At 39.6% G+C, this 22398-nt stretch overlaps 1 protein-coding gene across 1 annotated transcript; it reads right to left on the reverse strand.

The window, feature by feature from the left end:
* Positions 1–679: 679 nt before the first annotated feature.
* Positions 680–20826, reverse strand: LOC114664609 (gastrula zinc finger protein XlCGF26.1-like). Its single transcript, XM_028818806.2, has 2 exons — positions 20017–20826; positions 680–3838 (listed from the first exon to the last, which is right to left on the reverse strand). Exons 1-2 carry the CDS (start codon positions 20477–20479, stop codon positions 2589–2591), a joined length of 1713 nt encoding a protein of 570 aa, XP_028674639.2. The 5' UTR covers positions 20480–20826; the 3' UTR covers positions 680–2588.
* Between the last annotated feature and the right edge of the window lie 1572 nt (positions 20827–22398).

The following is a 22398-nucleotide window of genomic DNA, read 5'->3' on the forward strand; positions in this document are numbered from 1 at the left end:
ATCCATAACAGCCAAGTGACTATGTGGTGGTGAGGCTGACTTTGAGTGCTGATATTATTCTATGGCCGAGGATGTTGGAGAGGGTTGCTTAGTGGGTGTAAAGAAAGAGAGAAAAACAGCAGGGCCAGAAAAGTTCCTCTGGAATATACCGCCTGTTTAGTGTTCAGGCCAGTAATCTTATTTAATAACATAATAGCCAAGACTCGTCAGCGGGGTGGAGTTCATAAATTTTCTGGCATCATAACAGCCATGTGTGATATATTGTCGTTTTTAATGCTCAATCCATGTCTCCATTTCTAACTCCATGTTGTTTATTACAACAGTTCTTCATTTGCGTTGTAGAAATTTCTTTTGCTCCCTTTTTTTACTCCATCATTGTGATCGAGGGGCATATAAATCCTGTCAGCACCTATCGGTATAAAAAGCTTTTACACAGAGGAGACATATATCACTGAACTGTTTTTAGGTGTTTCGCTTTTTGAATGTGAATTTTCGCAGACAGCCACTGCGGCCTCAATTACAATTCCACATTTTTAAAGAGTTGCTTAAGGCAGAATTTGGGGAAGCCATCTGGTCCTGGTGTCTTCCAGTTTGTTCTCAGTTTGCATTCTTTATGCTCACTTGTTACCTCCGTCCAGTCGCTTTCTCTCATTTGTGTGTTTTCGGTGCCATTACGCAGCTGGCATATTCACTCTGCTTCTTTATTCTTGTCTGATTTCATGTTACATTTATCCAGAATCTGTCAGTTTCATTTTTGTCTGGTGGTAGAATTACTCATTAGATGTTTTGCATAATCATCAAGGACAATTACTTGGCTTGGCTCAGAATGAGCCGTTCTCTATAATTTTATTGCATTTCATCTTTGATTTGGCAAGGCTGTTGTTTGCAAATGTTTCCTCAACTATTAATATACAGTACAGAACTGGGACTTCATTTATTGTACTTTTTCTAGAAGCACGTTAATGAATGACACCTTCCAGTGCAGAATCTTATTTTCTCTTCAATTTGTTTCCCCAGGGCACGGTGTAGTTTTTGTCGTTCCTTTGTGCTATCACTTTAGAAGTGACGAGTTTCTCTGAGTGGCACTGAATCCTGTTATAGCACATCCATTATATATTGAGGTTTTAGTTCTGGCCTTGTTCACTTTTGATCTAAAAATTCAAAGGGTGTTGTGTAACGATACCCCTGGCATATTTTCTCTTCTGTGGATTTCGGTGTACATGTTAGGCGTCTCAATGAGATCCAGGAGCTCATCTTTAATTTCCTGTACTGCTGGTGCATTTTCTGATTTTGTTTTCTTCTCTTGTTTTTGTTTCCTGTTGATTGAGTTAAAGTAAACTTTGTCAATTGTCCTGCTATTTATTTGTTTTTCTGTTTGTGTGTGCTCCCCTTGTTGACTTCCAAGGAAAAGTTCTTTTGGAGTATTTGGGTAATTTGTTTTGGAACGATGTCTTCACAGTCACATTCAACTTGGTCTACATTCATCTCTTCTTTTCGCAGCACTTTATTATTCGTGTATCACTCTTTGAAAATCAAGTCAAATTTTGTTGTCATCGTGCTCCACCCTATGTATCTTTTGTTCTCCCTGTAAGAAACGTTTTAGTGTTTGTGCCAAATTTACTCTCAAGTCTCCAGGTAATTCCCCATGTTCTTGCTTTTGTAACTGCCAGGATCGACTGGACTAATTCCCTTCATAATTTTAAACACTTCAATCAGGTCACCTCCATGTTCAACTCCTCATAGCTTGTACTTCTCAGTCCTGAATCAGCCTAGTTGCTCTCCTCTGCTGCTACAACTCTTTTGCAATATGGAGTTCAAAAGTGTACACAGTACTCCAAACTATTTTAAAATAACGCTGTATTAATCTCTTTCATAATTTGAATGCCTTCAGACGTGTTACCTTGTAATCCATTACTTTTGAGGACATGTCGTGTCTGAGGGCTAACCATCAAACCATGTGTGTTTATTCATACTTGTTTAGTTCTGAAATATTTGCTTCCTCCTTTGGGCTGAACTTGACTAATGCTTTCATGTTGGCACAAATGCTACACCATGCGAGGTCCATCCTCTTCTCCTTATCCCGGGTTTTGGCATTTCTATTCTCCCCACTTTTAGATCTTCTTCTTATTCTCATGTTATTTTTTCTTAAGATGTTATTGCAATATATTCTCATTTTCATCGGATGTGTTTCTCTAAATATCCTTTAGTTGGAAACTCATGAATTATTGCATAAAAGTGGCCTCCTCCTTATTTATGATAGACGTTTGGAGTGTATTTTGCCCTCTTGCTTAAGGTATGTAATCGTGGTCCAAGGTCTTGTCCAACCAGCCACACACCATACTGAGGTCTTCTTTAGACCTGAAAACGCTGCCTGATTGTTGCCGTCATTGCCATCCCTAGTGCAGCAGAGGAGATGGCCAACTAATCCTGGCCATCAGGACTTTTGTGGATCCTTCTCACAGTGTTGAAGTCATTTTGCCGTAATGAGATTTGGTAGAGACCTCACACAGCAAAGCTCACCGTGTGAAAATATGCACCAAGACTTGACTAGTTAGAAGGCAACTGTCCATTCACGCTTTCCCTCCAACTTACTCCTTCTGGCTCTTCTCTCTAGTGTGAAGTCTTTTGTGTTTATGAAAACTGCTATTGTCAGAGAATCGTTTGCCACATTCAGAACAGCCATAAGGTTTCTCTCCAGTGTGAATTCTTGTGTGTTTTGGAAGATAGCGCTTATCAGTAAATTGTTTGCCACATTCAGAACAACAATATAGCTTTTCGCCAGTGTGAATTTTTGTGTGGGCCTGAAGACTGCTCCTGATGGAGAATCGCTTGCCACATTCAAGACAGCCATAAGGTTTATCCTGGGTTAAGCTCTCCGTTAGGGCTTGTTTTGTGCGCTGTTCAGTGTGAATTCTTCGGTGTCTCTGAAAACTGCTATTGTCAGAAAAATGCTTGCCGCAATCAGGACAGCAATATGGTTTCTCTCCAGTGTGAGTTCTCTTGTGTATCTGAAGGGTAGTCAGTTGTGAAAACTGCTTGCCACATTCAGAGCAGCAGTATGGCTTCTCTCCAGTATGAATTCTTTTGTGTATCTGAAGACTGCTCTTTTGTGAAAACCTCTTGCCACACTCAGAACAGCAATATGGCTTCTCTCCGGTGTGAACTCTTGTGTGGCTCTGAAGTCCCCGTTTGTCAGTAAATTGTTTGCCACATTCAGAACAGCAATACGGCTTCTCTCCAGTATGAATTTTTGTATGTCTCTGAAGATGTGCTTTTAGTGAGAATCTTTTCCCACATTCAGAACAGCAATGAGGCTTCACACCAGTGTGAATTCTTCTGTGTCGCTTAAAACTGCTGCCATTTGAGAATCGCTTCCCACATTCAGAACAACAATATGGCTTCTCGCCAGTGTGAATCCTTGTGTGTTGCTCAAGAGTGCTCCTATCAGTGAATCGGTTTCCACATTCAGAACAGCTATAAGGCTTCTCTCCAGTGTGAATTCTACCATGGTGGTGAAGATAGCGTTTCTTAGTGAAGCGTTTACCACATTCAGAACAGCCATAAGGCCTCTCCTCAGTGTGAATGACGGCATGGCTCTGAAGGCTGCTCTTTGCAGAGAATCGTTCCCCACATTTAGTGCAGCAGTATTGCTTTTGTCTTTTATGAATTTCTGGATGATCTTTATAATTATATTTGCCATTTATCTGCAAAGTGCTTGGTAACAAACTCCCTGATCCAGACATTGGTTGCTTCACTTTTTCATCACACAGTATGTGAATGCGATGAACAAAGAACTTGGAAAATGAAGAGAGGGAGGTGCTGCTCCTCTTCTGAGTATCTGCCAATAAAAAGATATGATTTAATTTAAAAAAAAAGTTGTAAATAAAAAGATAACAAAAATGTAAATGACAAAGAGCACTGAAGAAAGAGACATCATCATCAAAGCAACAAATGTGGTTACATGATGTATACCGATGACCTTAGAGCATTAAGTCAAAATGAAATATAAATCACAAAAGTGGAATCTTTGGGTCAAAAACACATAAAATACACAAAAACACACACATAAATAAGTGTTTAATACTATGTATGAGGTGACGAGTCAATCGTCTCAGGTAAGCACTTTGGCATGAGTGGTACTTTCATGCAACTTTTTCTTCTTCTTTATACATAATAACAAAAATCTGAGGTATAAAACTTATAAATTACACACACATCCACAGCCTTATTTATATACTACCTTTAAAATCAGTGATAAATATTATGTGATAAAGATTTTCACATTTTGCAGAACATACTTCACAACATATTGGCAGAGTGTTGGAGAATCAAAACAACACATGAGTGCGTTGAAAAGCTACGCGTTGGTGCATGATATTGATGATCATTGTTCTGATTCTCACATATCTGTATATGTATCAGGCTATTCAAAATGAAACAGAAGATTTCAAAAATTTATTTCAAACAAACTGTATAAGACAGAAACACATTCTGCACATCACTGAATCAAGGAAAGTGCAAAGTTTAAAAGCCCACCTAAAAGTACCAGTGAATGCCACGGTTTCTCGTTTTTTAGTAAAATGGCGACAACACCACAAGAGAAATAATTTTGCGTGGTGCAATTTGCAAAGTGGGAGTCCATTGTTCAAGTGCAACGTGAATTCCACCAATGGTTCAACAAACAGCCGCCTCATCATAAGCAAATTTACGAGTGGCATAAAAAATTAATACACGGTGGTACATTAAAGAAAGTGTTTGTTCCACCTATGCCCGCTAATCTTCAATATTTGCGACATCGAATTGAGGAAGCTGTGAATTCACTAACTAGGGACCAGTTGACTGGTAAGTGGCAAGAAATGGTCCACCGTTTTGATATTTGGCGTGCTACACATGGTGCTCATGTTGAGTGCATGCAACCTCAAGGACCATAGGACCAAACTTTGAACTTTCCTCTATGCAGCGATGTGCAAAATGCGTTTCTGTCTTATACAATTTGAATAGCCCTGTGTATTTATATATTATATATACATACACTAGGGAGCATTGCCCCTTGCTTGCTTCACTCGCCAACCCCTTTTCCCCACTGCCAGCGGCCGCTTCTTCGAAACCCCTCTTAAACGGTGATATAATGGGAAAATACTACTTTTTTTTTTTAACTCCTCTTTGCTCAACCAGCTGCTGGGATGTGGCTGCTGCCCTCACGCATGATCTGCAATTCGTTTGCCAACAAGGTGCTGTTGTGAAGAGGGGGGGACTGTGTGCATCCCAAAGAGACAAGGTCACTCCTCTGAAACTCCTCTTAAATAGTGACACATTGGGAAACAAGTAACCGGTGTTTTTTTTTCACCTCCTCTTTGCTCGAGAAGCGGTTGGCTTGCTGCTGCATGCCGCGTGATCTGCATTTCATGCGGAGCTTCGATCGTTTAAAAGCCTGTACAGCACCTGAATATTCGATCTCTTTTCGCTGTTCCGTTATTTCCCCGAGTAATATTTTCAGTTTGTTTGAGCTCATGTGATCTGTACTCATTTTTTGAGACATTTGAATTTTTCTACTTCCATTATCTCTAACCTGCTTTGCATGTGTATCACGGGACTTGTGTCTGAAGGTTGTAAGTAAGGCATGAAAAGTGTGTCTCTCTTCAAAAGATCACATCTCGTCCCCAGGAAAAAGTCTCATCTCATTGCAAGTTTTTTTTTATATATATTATATATATGTGTGTGTGTTTGTGTATGTTTATAGGATTATGTCACTTTGTAATTTTGTTTTTTTATTTCTGCAATGTTCATTAGGCATCAGACACATTAAATATCTCAAGTTTGTACTACATGTGTTAAGTTTAAAATGGTTGGCACCTTTATCTTGATGAATAAAGCTGGAAATCATGAAAGTGTTTAGAGAAGCGAGTGGGAAGTCAAATGGAAGTAGAGAAGAATGTACACTTTATTGTTTTTAATGTTTATTTTCTGTTTTTTAATGTTTAAAAGCTAATCTTTTTCATTTTTTCAAAAAATAATATAAGCCATTTTCTTACGTTTAATTCTTTTTCATTTTATCCTTTATTCTGTGGATGCACTGTATCATTGAAGTATGGTATTGTAAAGCCCACAGCTCTTGTTGCGTTGTAGGTGGATTGTACCTAGTACAGATATTTGATTGTGTTGGGCTAAAATGTGCCTTGCCTCAGACTTCATTATTTACATCCAGGAACTTGTTAAGGTATGAAAGGTCACAGGTTATGAGCTCCTGCTCTTAGGTATAGTTACAATCAATTAAATTTCATTAAATATATAATACATCATGTATTGGTTTTGAAGAAAATGGCTGATATTGGCTATGTTATTATTATTTGTTGGATTGAGTAGTATCAAATACAGTAGTATTGTTCTGCTATTCAAAAATTTTAAAAAAATGAATATAAATCAAACCTTACTATATATATAGATTTATAGTAAATAGAGATATACTGAATATAATAAAAGCAATACATAAAAGATGTAACATGTTACAAATTAGCAAATCAAATAACAATGCTTTAGCTTGAACCTTGCCACAACCACAAAACAATTAACACTCCTTTGACAAGACTCGTATTAATCAGTACAAATAAACCTCGGGTTACAGCAGTCTCAACTTACAGCAATTCTACAAACACAAACAAGCACATAAAACTCAATACTTTATCCTCTTCAGCTGAATTTGATTAATAAGCGACTTCCTTTTTTTTTTTTAATGGAATAAACTAGTTTTGACTTGGATGAATATGCAACAGATGACACAAACACCGGCAAGTGTATTCCTGCTCTAACTGCAGTGGTACAAGACAATGCACTTTAGGCAAAAGGATCAGAAAGATGGAGCTCTAACTTCAAATACAGCAAAAGTCAAAACTAGAGAAGATCAGATGCCAAAACCAGAAGGTTTTAGTCAAATAATGCAAACAACATTTCTTAAACCATAAAGCACTATAAAGACTCAAACACATTTTTATTTACCATTCTACAATCTCAGATGCTGATGCCAGCTTTTAAGATTCTGACTTCCAGAACCACAACCCTCAATGACTGTGCACTGCATCATGGCAATAGAGCCACAAACAAACAAAATGGCATTGCAGTGAAACAAACAAGTCCAGAGATAATAACTAATACAAATAACAATACAGAGAAATCCTCTGATAACCAAATCCTTAAAAAATATGAAATAAGTGCCAAACAAAAAAAATATTCAGAGTAGGATTAATGTTTTTTCATCTGAATTGTAACAGCTGCATGTGTCTGTGGTTCTCTGCGTGAAAGCAAATCTTTCCAACTGTTGGACAAGTTCCCATTTGTTTAAAACTTCAGTCTGGACCCACTGTACTACATCCCATCATAATTTTGAACACTTTAATCATAAAGTTTGCAGAACCAGTTCAGCTCCTTTAACCTTTTGTTTTAACTCATCCTCCGTAGTCCTGGTATCAGCCTATTCGCTCTTCTCTGGACTTTCTCTAGTGCTGTGACACTGAGACCAAATCTACACAAAGGCCCCAGTAGTGTGTTATAAAATCTAAATGTAAGCTCCTGTGACTTGTACTCTGCACATCATGGGCTGCTATATAACCGAACAGCCTATCAGGATACACAATTACCTCCATACATTCTCAAGATGTCGACAGTGACAAGTCCATAACTTCCTTTTCTCAGCACTACATGAAGTGGTCTTCCTAACTCACAGCCACACACATCTTGCCTGAAGAAGGGGCTTGAGTTGCCTCGGAAGCTTGAATATTGTCATCTTTTTAGTTAGCCAATAAAAGGGGTCATTTGGCTTGACTTCTCACCACATCCATAATGGCTAACATGGTACAACACCCTAGTACTATAACATACAGCAGAAATTCATAAAAAAATGTTTCAAGACTTATGCATCACTATAATCAACTTAACCACAACACCTCACAATTACTTTTACTCCTGTCACATCCCACTGAGTACTGAGTCAGACTTCATGACCCCCAATACAATAAGTGGTTGCAGGCATTAATGAAAACCCTGGTGAGTTCAATAGAGAACATCAGTCAGGGACCGTGTCATATGGTCAAATATGATAACAAAATCAAGTTTTTCTGGTTGTTTGACTTTAGGTCACTTGTCACATTTGTACTTGTCCTCTGACAACAGTGTGAGATAATAATTATTAATACAGCAAAACCCCCATTTTATCAATTTGCCAAGGCTTAAAAATATTTAATGGATAATTCTAGAAATAAGCGATCACCACAATCCGTGCCCAGTGTGCTGTAAAAACCCAGCATGTTGGGGTATGCCTGTGTGTCTGATATCACTGTCGACATGCTGACACGTTGAGTACAGTGTAATCCAGCCTATAGCCCCCAGGATTCTCATTGTCTGCATCCGTTGCCATGTTATCAAAGTGCTGTTGTGGAAATATAACCCTTAAATTCACTTAATAATGGTTGAAAAGTGTCAACGTACATGTAGTGATGCTAGCAGTTCTTCAAAGCCTAAGAGAAGCCGTGAAGTGCTTCCCATCAGTGAAAACAACAAGGAATGGAAAAGCAAGTGAGCAACCACAATAGGCTAAGGCATTTTTTTTATTAATATTAATTAAAAGCAAATAACAATCCATGCAATCTTATCACACTGAACAAAACCAATCAACTCCCACCCAAATAGAATGAAAGACAGGAGAGCCAGTCAAGAAAGCAAATCTTTGAAGCAACAAGCTTATTCTAAAATGTTATTGCTACATTTAAAAAAAAAAGTTTTGTACAGGTCCTCTAAGTGCGAATTTGTTTTTTTTCCAATTTCAAATAGTATATAATCAATCAGTATATAAGCAATCACAGTTCGTTTGTCCTTCTCCACTTTAAGCCCCTCTGTGAGCTCACCAAACACAGCTGTTAATGGGTTGGGAGGAATTGTGACCCCAAGGCTGTCTGAAAGGTATTTAAAGGTTTTGGTCCAGAATGATGTTAATTTGGTGCAGGCCCAGAACATGTGACTCAGTGAGGCTGAGGCTCGATTATAACGTTCGCAGGTTGGATCTTGCCCTGTAAACATTTTGGATAGTTTTAATCAGGATAAATGCGCTTGACAGAAAATTTGAAGTTGAATAAATGAATGCTTTGAGCATATGGAGCTCGAGTAAATTCTGTGCATGGCTGCCTTCCACTCCTTTTCTGAAATGTTGAGTGAAAGTTCCTTTCCCCACTGTACCCTGGGATAATTGAAAGGAAGGGATTGTAAAACATTTTTATAAATTGTGGAGATGCTAACTGAGTCTTCAAGAATGATCAATATTTCTTCTGGAATAGAAATAGGTGAGAGGTGAGGAAAATTGGGCAGGTTCAGTTAAGAAAAGTTAAATTTGTAGCTTAATTGCTCATAGGATGCAACAACATTAATCGATGTAAAAGACTAAATGTTTTAATTCCAGACATTTTCCAGGAATTAAATACTGTGTAGGTTTGAGAGGGTGGAAAAGTCTAAAGGGTCTAACTCAGTTTAAAGAAGATAAGACACAATCTAATGAGTCCTTTAACTCATTACACATGCGTCAGCTAGAAACTCTTAGTGCTGTGGAACTGGATAAACCTCTGACTCTCAGTATTACTAGCCACTATAAACTCACTTTTAAAGCAGGAAAACAGCCAGCAATGATTGCTACCCAATGGAATTTTATAAAAGAAAATCTAAATAAGTTAGCTCCAATATTATTAACAACTTTAACAGAAGCTAAAAACAAGAAAATTCTGCCTCAAACTTTTTGTCAAGAAAAATAAGGACTTGCTACATCATACAGGCCAATCTCACTTCTGAATAATGATGTTAAGATGCTCTCCAAAGTTCTAGCCAGAAGGACTGGGAAAGTGCTTCCTTCGGAAATATCACAAAACCAAACTGGATTTATTAAAGGCTGATACTTAGCTTCTAATCTTCGATGTTTGTTTAATATAATATATTCACCCTTAAAATCTAACATCCCTTACTATCTTTGGATGCAGAAAAAAACATTTAACAAGGTTGAGCAGGACTACATATTCACTACAATGCACAAATTTGGATTTGGCCCAAACATATGTGCATGGATTGAACTACTGTATACTGGTCCAGACTCCTCAGTTTATATTAACAACATTATTTCTGAATACTTTAAACTAGAAGTGGTACTTGACAAGGATGTCCTCTGTCACATTTTCTTGATAAAACACCTTTCCCAAGCTCAGTGCTTCACAGAATTTCAAAATGAACAACAGGGCATATACAACATTGGATCTGCACAAAAAAAAATTAAACAAACATAAACAAAGGATATACAAAACTTTAAAATAGAATAGGAGACAATCAACTAGAAAAAAAATACAGAAATATATGAAATACTACTGCAAGAAAACCATGATCAAATAGCATACTGTAATTTGTGATAGAGACACAAATCATCCTGAGCACCTGGACAGAGACATAAACAGAAAGTAGGGTCAGAATGTTAGAATGCCTTCCAGAACAAATGGGTTTTACATGGAGTCAGTTGATCTCCTTAATTGAGAGAGGCCATTCCAAAGTCCCGGCACACTGGAGCTAAAGGCTCAGTCTCCCATACAGCACAGGTTAGTTTATTGTGCATCAAGATCAGTGGACCTTAGTGGGTGAAGAAGAGCCTTGTGATAGAGGACATTACTAATGAAGTCCGGTGCAGAGCCATTTAAAATGTTATAGGTTATAAGAGAATTTTATATGCAGTCCTATGAGACACAGGATTCCAGTGAAGGCAGAGCAAGATGGGTGTTATTGCTGTTATTGGTCTGTCTAAGGACTCTTGCAGCAGTTTTGAACCAACTGGAGCTATAATAACAGATTAGATTGGGCATCTGCTGGCAATGGGGAGTTACAGTAGTCAGTGCAGGATTTCTCAGGTGTCTCCGCATTAAAAAAGGAGGGTAATGAGCAAAAATGGGATATGTAATGGAGGCGGAAGAAAAAACGTTTTTCAATGTGGTTAGAATAAGAAAGGGAGGAATTAAAAATGACACCAAGCTTCCTAGCAAAAGAAGAATAATTGATGAGATAATTTCTTGGGATGAGTTTTAATGCAAATTAGCAGGGCTTTGATTTTGTTGTAGTTTCATTTTAAAGAGTTCTATTCCATCCAGGTTTAATTTCACTTTGGCAAGTTGTAAGCTGAAAAGGCTCTGATGAGCTTTCAGTTTTAACACTGAAAAAGATTGGAGCATCACAGATCTGACCTACAAATAACATGACCAAGGGGAAACGTGTAGATAGAGAACAGCAGGAGTCCTGAGGAGCTCCTTACATGAGCTGGATCTGTTGTTGCCAAGACTAGCAAACTCTTGCTCATCACCCAGATAGGACATGAACCACTGAAGGGCAGTGACAGCGATACCCAGAATGTTCTCCATTCTGGACTGTAGAATATTAAGCTTGACAGTAGCAGATGCAGCACTAGGTATTTAACAGAATTAAACAAGTGATGACTCAGTCACGAGGTAGCTTAATAAATTACTATTGTGTTCTACAATATTTTAAATACAAGTTTTTTGGCCTCACTGATTTAGTGGTTATTTACCCTAGATTATATGTGAAACAAATGATTTGCATCCCCTGATCTGCTTTAATATTGTTTTCCAGGAGTTCAGGGAGTGTCTCAGTCTAGGAATGTGTTCTAAATGGCACCCTTTAGCTGTAATCTGGATGCCTTTGCATTGTGAAGTAGCACTCTCGTCTTACTGAGCAATAAAGGAAAAACTTCTCTCCTGCTGTTCACTTTTGACAGCTTCTAACTTTCAACAGTACTCTTCCTTCCCTGTGCCCCGTCTTGTCGTGCACTGGGTTTGCACACACCACAATCCACCTCAGAATCCAGACATCTGTACTTTAGTAACTGCCGGTGGCTAGCTGTGAACCCAACTTCAAAAGTAGCTTCTTTTACGCCATGAACAATAAGGGGACTCTAATTCAACAACATGCACTGATGCCTCTGAGCAATTGCTCACACTCTGCCCTCACAGCTCCACTACTACACGTAACTAAACTACTACATTTTCAGACTTTAAAGACTTTTAAAATTTGCTCTATGGTGTCACAGCAAACTGCTGCCTTCCAGTCACAAATGGCACTGCCCATCACAGTGAGACATAAAGGAAGAACCTCTCAAATCTCTTCAGATGGGTCATCTTCCATTGTGTGAGATGTCACCCACCTATGCGCACATGGACTATTACAGAGAGGCATCTGCGGAGATGTTAGCTTCCACAAAATATCAATTGTGTAGAGATAAATACATGAAGGTGAATGATACGAAAGAATTCTTGGCAATGCATTCTTGCAGTATTTGGAAAATGCCTTTTCAGAGATGTGCTGGATTTAGCTAAAGATGTCATCTTAAAAGGGAACCAAATCAGGCTTCACTGTTACACCGTTACCGGCTTCAGCAATGCTGCAATTCTGGTTTTTACATCGTGCAAGTGGCATTAGAGTACATTCACTTTTGAATGTGAAGGCTTAAGTGTTATGATCACACTATCAAAATTATGCACAAATCAAAAGTGTGTTTATATGCACCGTTAAACATTTTACTTTTGCATTTGTGACCACTCTGTGAATGTAGAACTCTAAGGGAATTGTTGCAAGGTGTAATCTGGAATGCATCCATGATAAAACAGAGGACTACATCATGATCAACAGATATGAGGGTGCAGTTGCAACACAGTTGCAGTTGATTAAATTGATCAAATGACCATGCAGCATTAATCATAGCCATAGCAAAATGCAAGCTTATACTTGTTATTTGAAATTGTTTTGCTCACATTCATTTCTCCCTTAAGAGTTTTGAACAACTCCACATGGGGAAAAAAGATTGTCCATTGGTTGGAGGAAGGGTAGACGTACTAGTGGGGTTTTTTTGCTCAAAACTCTACCAAACTACTATTCACCTTATTGCCTTCTTCTTCCTCTTTCGGCTGCTCCCATCTTCTTCCATCTCTTCCTATGTCCTATCCGTCTTGTTCTGTCACACCCATCACCTGCATGTCCTCTTTCACCACATCCATAAACCTTCTCTTAGGCCTTCCTCTTAGTATTCTGTATGTATTCTGTCTTGTTCCTACTGACCTTCATTCCTCTTCTCTCTAGAGCATATCTCCACCTCTTCAGGGTCTCCTCAACCTGATCCCTACTATTGATACAGATCACAATGTCATCAGCAAAGATCATAGTCCACAGGGACTCCTGTCTAATCTCGTCTGTCAACCTGTCCATCACCATTGCAAATATGAAAGGGCTCAGAGCCGATCCCTGATGTAATCCCACCTCCATCTTGAATGCATCTGTCACTCCTATCAGACCGTACCATTGTCACACTTCCCTCAAAAATATCCTGTACAACTCTTACATACTGCTTTGCCACTCCCGACTTCCTTATTGCCTATGATGCTATTTTTACTCAGTTTTACAAAAAAAGCAACCAATAAATATCTTTCAGAAACATTTTACCTATAGACCTAATTGATATTCCATACAGTGGAGGAAATAAGTATTGAATGCACCAACATTTGTTTCAGTAAATATATTTCCGAAGAGGTTATTCACATGAATTTCTCACCAGACATTGGGCTTAACTCAAGAAATCCACAAATATAAAAGAGGCCATAAAGGAAGGTATGTGTAATAAAGTGGAATGACACCAGGAAAAATTATTGAACACACTAAGAAGAAGTAGTACACCAATGCAAGGAAAGGCAACAAATGAGCTTCTTCTTCTTGGGTCCTTAAAACCAAAAGTTTCATATACCATTCCAATGGCGAGCAAAGGCTATGGCACTATTGGTGGCCACGGTGAGGTCTTCCATGATGTATGTTTCGTCCAGGAATCGGCAGATCAGGAGGTGTTCCATGATATGTCTTTCCCCACAGTCACACAGGTCATTGTCATCAGAGTACCCCACTTGGTCATGTTGACTTTGGATCTGCCAGTCCTGGTACGCAGGCAGTTAAGGCTTTTCCATGTTGGCCATGTAGGAACGAGCTGAAATCTGTAAAAGTAATTCCATCTACAATCTGTGCAAATTGATATCAGCTGGGTTAGTACATACTGATGGGTTATAAAAATGTGTTTTGCTACCAAGGTGTCACTCAAGAAACATCTCATGATGAGTGAAAGCAAAGAGCTCTCCCAAGACCTTCACAACCTGATTGTTGCAAAACATTCTGATGTTATTGGTTACAAATGTATTTCAAACCTTCAGAATCTTCCAGAAAGCAGCCATTATCTGCAAGTGGAAGGAACATCACTCCACCATCAACCGATCACACACAGGAGCTCCTCGCAAGATGTCTGACCAGGGAGTCAGAAGGATAGTCAGAAGACTTATTGGAAACAGCTTCAGAAAGGCTTGGAGGCAGCAGAGAAAACAATAGGCAATGCATTCAACCAACACGGTCTCTATGTGTGCTCACCCTGCAGGACTCCAATACTGAAGAAAAGGCATGCTGAAGTTCATTTAAAGTTTTCTACACAACATCTAGACAAGCCAACGAAATACTGGGAAAATATAGTCTGGTGAGATGAGACCAAAGTTGAACGTTTTGGCTGTTGTCCTATACCCCATGTTTGGAGGAGAAATGGCACTGCACATCACCTGAAAAACACCATACTGACAGTGAAGTTTGGAGGTGGAAGCATCATGATGTGGGACTGCTTCTCATCTCATGGTATTGGCAGACTTCATGTAATTGAAGGAACAATGAATAGCACCATGTACCAAGAGATTCTTGAAATAAATCTGCTGCCATCCTCCAGGATGATGAGGATGAAGGAAGGTTGGATATTCCAGCAGAACAACAATCCAAAACATACAGCCACATAGAAATGCTCTATATGTTTCAGTGAAAGAAAGTCAAGTTCTTAGAATGTCCTGGTCAATCACCCGACTTAAATCCAATTGAACATTGGTAGAAGGAGCTAAAGATCAGAGATCACAAGAGGGCCCACCCTGGAATCTTCAAGATTTAAAGACAAATCACTTTAGAATAATGGGTCAAAATCACACCTGAGCATACAGGAAGCATCTGGAAGCTGTCATTACAAACAAAGGCTTTTCCACTAAGTATTAAATTATACTTTTTTTCCTTTTTTTGTTTTTGGTGAACCCTTTGGTTAGGCAGGCAGTACATTTAGGGTCATTGTCTTCCTGAATTATGAACCACCCTCCAATGAGCATGGAGACATTTGTTTTAATTTGAAAAGATGTTTCTGTACACTTCGCAATTCATCTAACAGCTACATCATCGGCATAGGCCAGTGAGAAAACAGAAATTTTAGTGACTGGCAGAAATGGATATAATGAGGTTATTAGGAAGAAACTTGATCCATTAGGCTTAAAAGTCAAGACGGAGGTAAAGAATTTAGGGGTAATTATTGACTCTGACCTGAATTTTAAATCACATATTATTCAGATTACTAGGACAGCATTTTTTCACCTAAGAAATATAGCAAAAGTTAGACCTCTCATAACATTTCAGGATGCTGAAAAATTAGTTCACCCTTTTGTTTTCAGTCGGCTATATTACTGTAACTCACTCCTCTCTGGACAACCCAAAAAAGACATCAATTGACTGCAACGAGTGCAGAATGCAGCTGCTAGAATCTTAACTAGGAAAAGAAAATCCGAGCACATCTCTCCAGTTCTGATGTCACTGCACTGGTTACCTGTGTCATTTAGAATTGACTTTAAAATACTGCTTATGGTTTACAAAGCCTTAAATAATCTCGCTCCATCCTATATTGTGGAATGTCTGTCACCTTACACTCCAAATCGTAACCTTAGATCTTCAACTGAGTGTCTGCTTAGAATTCCAAGAGCTAAACTTAAAAGAAGTGGTGAGGCGGCCTTCTGCCGTTATGCACCTAAAATATGGAATAGCTTACCAATAGAAATTCATCAGGCTAATACAGTGGAGCACTTTAAAAAACTGCTAAAAACTCATTACTTTAACATGGGTTTCTCACAGTTTCATTTTAGTTTAACTCTGATATTCTGTATATGAATTGAATTATCATTTTTATCATATCTCCACTGTCTGTATTAACCCCTACTTTCTCTATTTTTTCTGTGGAGGCGATTTGCACCTCCACCACCCGATCAAAGCACCGTGATGGACTAAAGGCCAGAGGGCCAGATAACCAGGATCATCTAATTCTTCCACGTGAAGCCTGAAAAGCATGAGGACTGATTGAGGTCATTGATGTTAGGTAGAATGCCCAGTGGGGGCTGAGTGGGCCTTGAACCCCTGCAGATTTTGTTTTTTTTTTATCCAGCCGTCTGGAATTTTTTTCTTGTTTTTTCTGTCCTCGGACTTGACTTCTTTGTTACTTAGTATTGCATAATCTTATTTTTAGATTTTTTCTTTTTTCTTTCTTCATCCTGTAAAGCACTTTGAGCTCCATCAATTGTATGAAAACATGCCATAGAAATAAATGTTGTTGCTATTGTTACACCTCCAGTGGTTTCCTTCTTTCTCAAAATTGCTTGTTTTTCTATCATAATCAGTACTGTAATTTTCATTTTGTTTTTGCATCTTTGATGCCAAGTCCAATGACCTCAGCCAACCCTCCACACTTGGAGCTCTTTATGTGTTGATAGCAGTTAGAAGCACCGGTCAGTCATTTGGCTCAATACGTCTAAACCCAACAAATGTCATGTAATGTGTTATAGAAATAAGAAATAAAAGCTGACATTCTGTACTTTGGTCACATATTCATCTTTTCACATAAAACATCTATTTTATGAATAAATAACAAAAATAACCTATATCACCTTCTTGTCACCAATATTTTTGTTTCTCACTTTATCTATGAGGAACAGTAAATATAAGGTAGATAAATTGTTCTAATGCTTACATTCTGTACCTTCATATGTATTGTATATAAACTGCAGAAAAAATCTAAAGTAACACTTTAAAAACACATCTGATCTCAATGGGAAAAGTAAATCCTGCTGGCTATCTCTACTGATATGGATTGATATGGTAATGTTTTAGGAACAAAAGGATGCCACATCGTTTGATGAAAATGAAAATGATCAACCTACTGAGGGCTGAATTCAAAGACACCCTGAAAATCAAAGTGAAGAAATGATGCGGCAGGCGAGTCCATTTTGCCAAAAGTTCATTGCAGCAACTCCAAATCATACTCAGTAGTTTGTATGGCCCCCACGTGCTTGTGTGCATGCCTGACAACACTGGGGGAGGATTGGCATACTCCTAATGAGATGACGGATGGTGTCCTGGGGCATCTCCTCCCAGATCTGGACCAGGGCATCACTGAGCTCCTGGACAGTCTGAGGTGCAACCTGGTGACGTCGGATGGACTGAAACATAATGTGACACCGTGAGGTGTTCTATTGGATTGAGGTCAGGTGAGTGAGTGTGGGACCAGTCAATGGTATCAATTCCTTCTTCCTCCAGGAACTGCCTGCATACTCTCGCCACATGAGGCTGGGCATTGTTGTGCACCAGGAGGAACCTAGGAACCACTGCTCCAGCATAGGGTCTGACAATGGGTCCAAGGATGTCATCCCGATACCTAATGGCAGTCAAGGTGCCGTTGTCTAGCCTGTAGAGGTCTGTGCGTCCCTCCATGGATATGCCTTCCCAGACCATCACTGACCCACCACCAAACCGGTCATGCTGGACGATGTTACAGGCAGCATAACGTTCTCCACGGCTTCTCAAGACCCTTTCACGTCTGTCACATGTGCTCAGGGTGAACCTGCTCTCATCTGTGAAAAGAACAGGGCACTAGTGGTGGACCTGTCAATTCTGGTATTCTATGGGCAGTGAGCACAGGACCCACTACAGGACGTCTGGCCCTCAGGCCACCCTCATTAAGTGTGTTTGATTGTTTGGTCACAGACATTCACACCAGTGGTCGGCCTGCTGGAGGTCATTTTGTAGGCTCTGGCAGTGCTCACCCTGTTCCTCCTTGCCCAAAGGAGCAGATACCCGTCAGTCCTGCTGATGGGTTAAGGACCTTCTACGAGGTGCCCTGTCCAGCTCTCCTAGAGTAACAGCTTGTCTCCTGGAATCTCCTCCATGCCCTTGAGACTGTGCTGGGAGACACAGGAAACCTTCTGGCAATGGCATATATTGATGTGCCTGCCATCCTGTGCCATCTCTGTAGGGTCCACGTATCACCTCATGCTACCAGTAGTGACACGGACCATAACCAAATGTAAAACGAGTGACAAAACAGATGAGGAGGGAAAAACGTCAGTGGTCTCCACTTGTTAAACCATTCATTCCTGTTTTGGGGGTCGTCTCATTGTTGCCCCTCTAGTGCACCAAAGCAGCTGAAACTGATGAACAAGCCCCTCTGCTACCTAACTGACCAGATCAATAGCCCAGAAGTTTCATTGATTTGATGCTATACTCTCATTAAAAAGTGCTCCTTTAATTTTTTGAGCAGTTTATTTGCACATATACAGCATGCTAACTAATGTGTATTTTTTGTTTATTTATTTTCATTGTCAATGGCTCGGAGGGGACATGCAGGTGCAAATTTCACTGTGCTGAGCACACGTGACAAAAAACCTGTCTTGAGTTGTGTTAAGCACCACCACTACTCTGACTACTTCTTTTGTTTCCTTTTAATGATTTAAACTCACCATTTTCTATTTAGCTCATGCTTCAATACAGGCACATATTGTCTGTTCTAGGTGTCTCTGTATTATAAAAAAATCTTGCGACGAGATGTGATCTTTGGTTAAGAGACAGAGAGACACTTTCACGTCCCGTGAAATAGTCAAGTCACATCGTACTTACAATCTTTGGAAGAAAGCCCCGTGATACACATGCTGAGCAGGTCAGAGATAATGGAAGTAGGAAAATTCAAAAGTCTCAAAAAAAGGATAGTAAAGATTGCATTAGTGCAAACAAACAGAAAATATTACTCCGTGAAATAACGGAACAGCGAGGATGTCTGGGGGAGAAGAGAAACAAGGCAGTGAGACAAAAGGACAGCTGTTGTGCAGGCTTTTAAACGTTCGAAGCGCAGCACGAGATGCAGATCACATGGCACGGCAGCAGCAGCAAGCCAGCAGCTGAACGAGCAAAGAGGAGGTAAAAAACATAACTGTTATTTGTTTCCCATTGTATCACCATTTAAGAGGGGTCTCTGAGGAGTGACCGCGTTTCTTTTGGATGCGTTCAGCACCCCTCTTCTCAATGGCGAAGTAGTGCTGGCATTGGGAAAGGGGTTGGCAAGTGAACCCCTTTAGTGGAAGAAAATAAAAATTGTGTTGTCGTCCGGAAAAGTTAACCTCCTTTCAGAATTTTGGAATTCAAGCAAACAACCCTACTCACGATTAAGTGGGCTTAGAAAATGGTGTAGTATGGTATGGAATTTAAGAAAGTGCTTTTTAGTTTCCAGAACAGAGACATAAAAGGAAAGTAAGCATGGCATGACACAGTAGACTACTGGTGTTTAGTTCAGTAAAATTGTCACTGAAGAGCCAAGTGCTGGCAAACAAGAAGGAGGAGGTGCAGGCTGAATGAGTGCCTGGCAGGGGTGCATTTGACATATTCAACCTCCGCCTTGTGCTTCATCGCTCTCACTTCCCTTAGTCCTGGACTTGCCTGCCATCTCAATTAGCACACTAGGGTATGCGCATATTCATGTAACGCATACAAAATTACAAGCATAGGATTCTGAATGCATTAACAATCCCCACTATGCTCTGTTAATATGCGCTCACCTGACTCTTCTTCATTCATACTGCCCCTTTTACTTTGTATTTCTATGCTGTGCTAATTAAAATTTGCCAAGCTCTGACATTATTCTAAGAGAAACAGCTTGTTCAATTCAACCATTATTGGTAAATTCAGTGTTTGTATTCCTTCACTTCATAAAAAAAACTTTGTTTTTAAATTCTAGAGAGTAAAATCCCATCCGAGTCGACCTTTAAATATAAATATGTAACTTATTTTAGCACTTACATTCTTCAGGAAAACTTGAACATGATGCCTCCTCAGTTCCCATCATGCTAGACTTCAGTGACTTGGCCTTCACTTGGACAGAATGATCCTGGAGGGAGCAGGGTCCACTCGGCGTGAAGCCTAAGCCTGTGGCCTCTTCATCGGAATACATATATTGAGGAAGATACTCTGTTTTAAGGTCTTCTTCTTTGACAACATTCATACATTCGAGTTTTTGTGTGTGAGTGCTGACAGATTTCTGCTCAGTCTCTTCCTTGATGCCAACAGATTCCCACTCACAGTCCTCTTCCTTAACGACTACTCTACTTATCTCTGTGGTATCTTTGCAAACCAGGCTCTTGGGTAGTGTTGTATTCTCCCATTCTTCATTTGTGTTCCTTTTTTCTGGGACCTCGTCTTCACATTTATATTTCTTCTCTAAGGGCTCCTGGACAGCCTGGGACATCTCTTCCATTTTGTACATCTGTCATTACCAGATACAGCAGCTTCCTCGTTTTCTGTCTAGAAAGAACAGAGTACGGTGAAATCAACAGGAGTAGCGAAAAAGAACACATTTGTGTTTTACATTTTGTTCCCTCTTTGATGAAGATGCAAATCATCTAGTTTACAGAAAACACACTGGAGCACAAACAGTTTATGACCAGACGACATATTACGGCACTAGCAGGAGATGATCCTCTGAGGTCTAAGTAGATGTACACCAGGGGATTGAAGGGCATTCCACGATACAAATTTATGAAAGCTGAGACTTGGCTTTATAATTCTTGATTGAATTAGCCTTAATGAGGCTCAATCAGTTGCGTGAACGCAAAGTGTTTCTCATTAAGTCAATACAGGCTTTGGCAATCCAAGATTATATAGCAGTCACACTTGTGATATTTAGGGAGGGCTGAGAAACAATCAAGAGAACATGCATCATGGTTCCAACAAGAAAAAAAAATTACTGGAACCTAATTTTAAGCAAAGTTCACCCCCTTGTTTGAGTAATTTTCCAATTTTGTAGCTAATAAAGTAAAGCTGGTGAAACAATCAAATGCCAAGCTCTTCATAATTATGATACACGACAGCAATTATGCACACAGCTTTTTCTAATAATGTTAGTCATCCAATCATAAAATATTCAGTCAGATGCTGCACATAATTTGTAAGAATCGCAGTGTGAACCACACAACACGTCATTTCAATCCATACTGTGGAAATTTTAATATCAAACGTAATATCAAGCAATCGCAGACACATCCAAAGTACTTTGAAGGAACGAGGCGTTAAAGGCTTTAGTGAAACTTGTATAATCGTATCATGTGCACTTTATTACCCTTCGAGAATCAGCGGAAGAGAAAGAAGCTAGGAGCTTGAAAAACCTCTGACAGGGCAAAAGACATTGGCGGTCGATGCAGTTGCGCCCCAATTCGGCAAACTCCATTTCCAGTGACGTAGTTTGATAATCTGCCCCACCAGGCATATGTGACACAAAGTAGCACAATGACTTGAAAAGAAAAGTGCTTGATACATGCTTAAGTTTTAACAATTATGCTGATATCTCCCTATAGCTGTTGCGAACATTTTGCAGGTTCTCAACGCTTGGGAGCCAGGATATCCTTTCCCTCTGAGCAATTCTGATTCAGGATGGGCGAATGTATGACCTGCATCTTTTTATGGTTCCAATTTATGAATATGCAAGCAATGTGCATGATCCGTGTGAGTATTCATTTCGATATCCATATTTTTTGTCGGTTAAACCTGCTCACGAGTTGATTTAGGGGAGTCCGCAACCTTGCTCGCTTTCTCCGGCTTCAATCTGCACCTTGAAACGGCAGATAGCCCGCAGTCGGCAGCTCAAGAAACCGTCCCGAGGCCACTAAGACGAGGTCTTCTAGGTGAACACACACTATTTGTTTAAACAACAATCATAATATTTTTGCAATTTATTCATAAAACGCACTTTCCAAAAAAAAAAACTTTTTAAACACTGACCTTGGTAGATAGTGGTGTGTTAGTTGTTTAAGAGGCAAGATGTTAGTGGACCTCAGGAATGACAGTCAGATCCTAAAGAGAGTTCAATGCGACCTGTGAGCAGCATATGGCGTCGATAATTAACAATGACATTTAGTATTTAGTTTCAATTCCTATTCTCAAATATGCAGTTTTAATCTCGGTAACGAGCTGCAGATAACGGGGACGCTCACGACAGCAGCGCCTTTAACACAACAGACAGAAACAAAGATGGGGTTTCATGTGCTGCTCTGCGCAGTCATCCGAGTCTTTGCGTCTTGTGTCTTGAGTCTCGTGACGCCGTCCTTTTATTTTCTCCTTTAGCTCTCGAATACTATACGTGTTTTGTACCTTTTTCTGTCTCCTGAACCGGACGCTTGAAATTTCCAG

Source organism: Erpetoichthys calabaricus, chromosome 1, assembly GCF_900747795.2.
Source record: "Erpetoichthys calabaricus chromosome 1, fErpCal1.3, whole genome shotgun sequence".
In the NCBI taxonomy this organism is placed as follows: domain Eukaryota; kingdom Metazoa; phylum Chordata; class Cladistia; order Polypteriformes; family Polypteridae; genus Erpetoichthys; species Erpetoichthys calabaricus.